At 37.1% G+C, this 1814-nt stretch overlaps 1 protein-coding gene across 1 annotated transcript in view; it reads right to left on the bottom strand.

The window, feature by feature from the left end:
• TAF1 (TATA-box binding protein associated factor 1) overlaps positions 1-1814 on the bottom strand; it is an 80933-nt gene that overhangs the window by 66053 nt on the left and 13066 nt on the right. Inside the window, 3 exon segments of the mRNA XM_006779672.2 lie at positions 485-589; positions 1030-1203; positions 1651-1814. The exon segment at positions 1651-1814 is cut by the window's right edge and continues 13 nt beyond it. Of these exon segments, the coding sequence (XP_006779735.1) occupies positions 485-589; positions 1030-1203; positions 1651-1814 (443 nt within the window).

The raw sequence follows: 1814 nt of genomic DNA, 5'->3' as shown, positions 1-1814 counted from the left end.
GAGTGGAGAAAAAAAGGAAAGTGCTAGAAATTTCCTCACATGACATTTTCCCTTAATAAAATATGTAAAAGGTAGGTTACCAGAGGGCCTGTCTACATCTATCAGAACAAAGGGGGCAAAAAAAACAACACTTTACTATGTGGTTCAGGTGTGGTTCAATACTCAAAATGAAAACTAATACAATTAAAACATACCAATTTTGCACATACAAAATTAACTACAGTAAATTATCAATCCAAGGTTGATTTGCCTATGCCACCCAGATGCTTCTGGACTTCTTATCCAGTGTGTCTTTTCAAAAAACTATTTTAAATTTATTTTATGAATGGCATGATTAGGAGCCAGTTTTAATAAAAAGATCAAAACATTATTTGGATTATAATGAACTTCCCCATATTTGGTGTAAGAGTAGTTATTGGAGATTACTAGCTACTTATTTGTCAATTTCCTTAGGAAAGAATTATAACAGGAAAGAATTCCTCACCTGCAGCAACTGGCCAGGATGGAGAGAGCCCAGGAAAGGAGAGGTATGGCAGTAAACAGTTTCTCCATATTTACAATCTGGGGCCCCAGGATCTTTTCCAGGTTTCTGTAAAGAACACAACAGACCCAGTCACTACCACAGAATATTATCAATAAACCTGCAAAAATAATTCATGAGCATGGCATTTTACTAATATTACGAACTACAAAAAGATACCATTCTTTTCTCTCAAGAAGTTTATAATATAAAAAAGACAAAATATATGTTCACAGATTTTTAAAATATATATATATTTTTTAATTGATTTTTTACAAAGAGGAAGGGAGAGGGATAGAGAGTTAGAAACATCGATGAGAGAGAAACATCGATCAGCTTCCTCCTGCACATCCCCTACTGGGGATATGCTCGCAACCAAGGTACATGCCCTTGACTGGAATCAAACCTGGGACCCTTCAGTCCGCAGGCCGATGCTCTATCCACTGAGCCAAACCGGCCAGGGAAATGTTCACAGATTATTAATAAAGATATTCTGAGAAGAGACTCACCCGCTTATAATAGTTTTTTATCTTGGTTGCCATGCCAACCTGCATCATTAATGGTCCATTTTCCTCACTGTATTCTGCTAGAATAAGATCTCCATCTTTGCCTGTGAGGTCCTGAGATGTGCGCATAAAAAACATCTCTCCACCACCTGAAGCTTGCCTCTCTTGTTCTCTCATCTGCCCAGAACAAAGAAATACAGTCCAGCTCCTCATAGAATAATACACATTGACATAGTTCATTCCAAGACAATGACACCAAAAACAATTTACCTTGCCTTTTCTTCAATTTAATTGAAAAAAAATTCAAACACATGAGCATTTATTATCCCACATCCTAGATATAAATGTTTATATTTTTGCCATGTTTTACCTGTAACTATCTCTCTACAGATTTTGCTGAACCACTTTTGAAAGCTGCAGTCATCATTGACACTTCACGCTTAAGTATTTTCACATGCATCTCCTAAGAATAAGTATATTCTCCTAAATACCAAAAACATTCCATCACATCTGAGAAACTAAACAATAACCCCCTAATATCATCTAATATCCAGTCCATTTCCCCAATTAATACTTTAATGTTAACTTTTATAACTATTTTTTCTAAATAGGATTCAATCATACCTTAGCCTTCTTTTTTATGTGCTTTAGCAAGGGTTGGACTGAGTGGGGACCTGGCTGAGACAACGCCCCAAAGGAGTACTTCTTCAGAGCTGGGCGATGGAATTGCCGGAGTTTGATGGGCCCCATATGAGTGGGAAAGAAGGGCTGCCGTAATTCCACAGCAG

Source organism: Myotis davidii, unplaced genomic scaffold (genome assembly GCF_000327345.1).
Source record: "Myotis davidii unplaced genomic scaffold, ASM32734v1 scaffold1983, whole genome shotgun sequence".
Lineage (NCBI taxonomy): Eukaryota > Metazoa > Chordata > Mammalia > Chiroptera > Vespertilionidae > Myotis > Myotis davidii.
The sequence above is the reverse complement of the archived record's forward strand: the minus strand, read 5'-3'. Positions and strand labels throughout refer to the sequence as shown.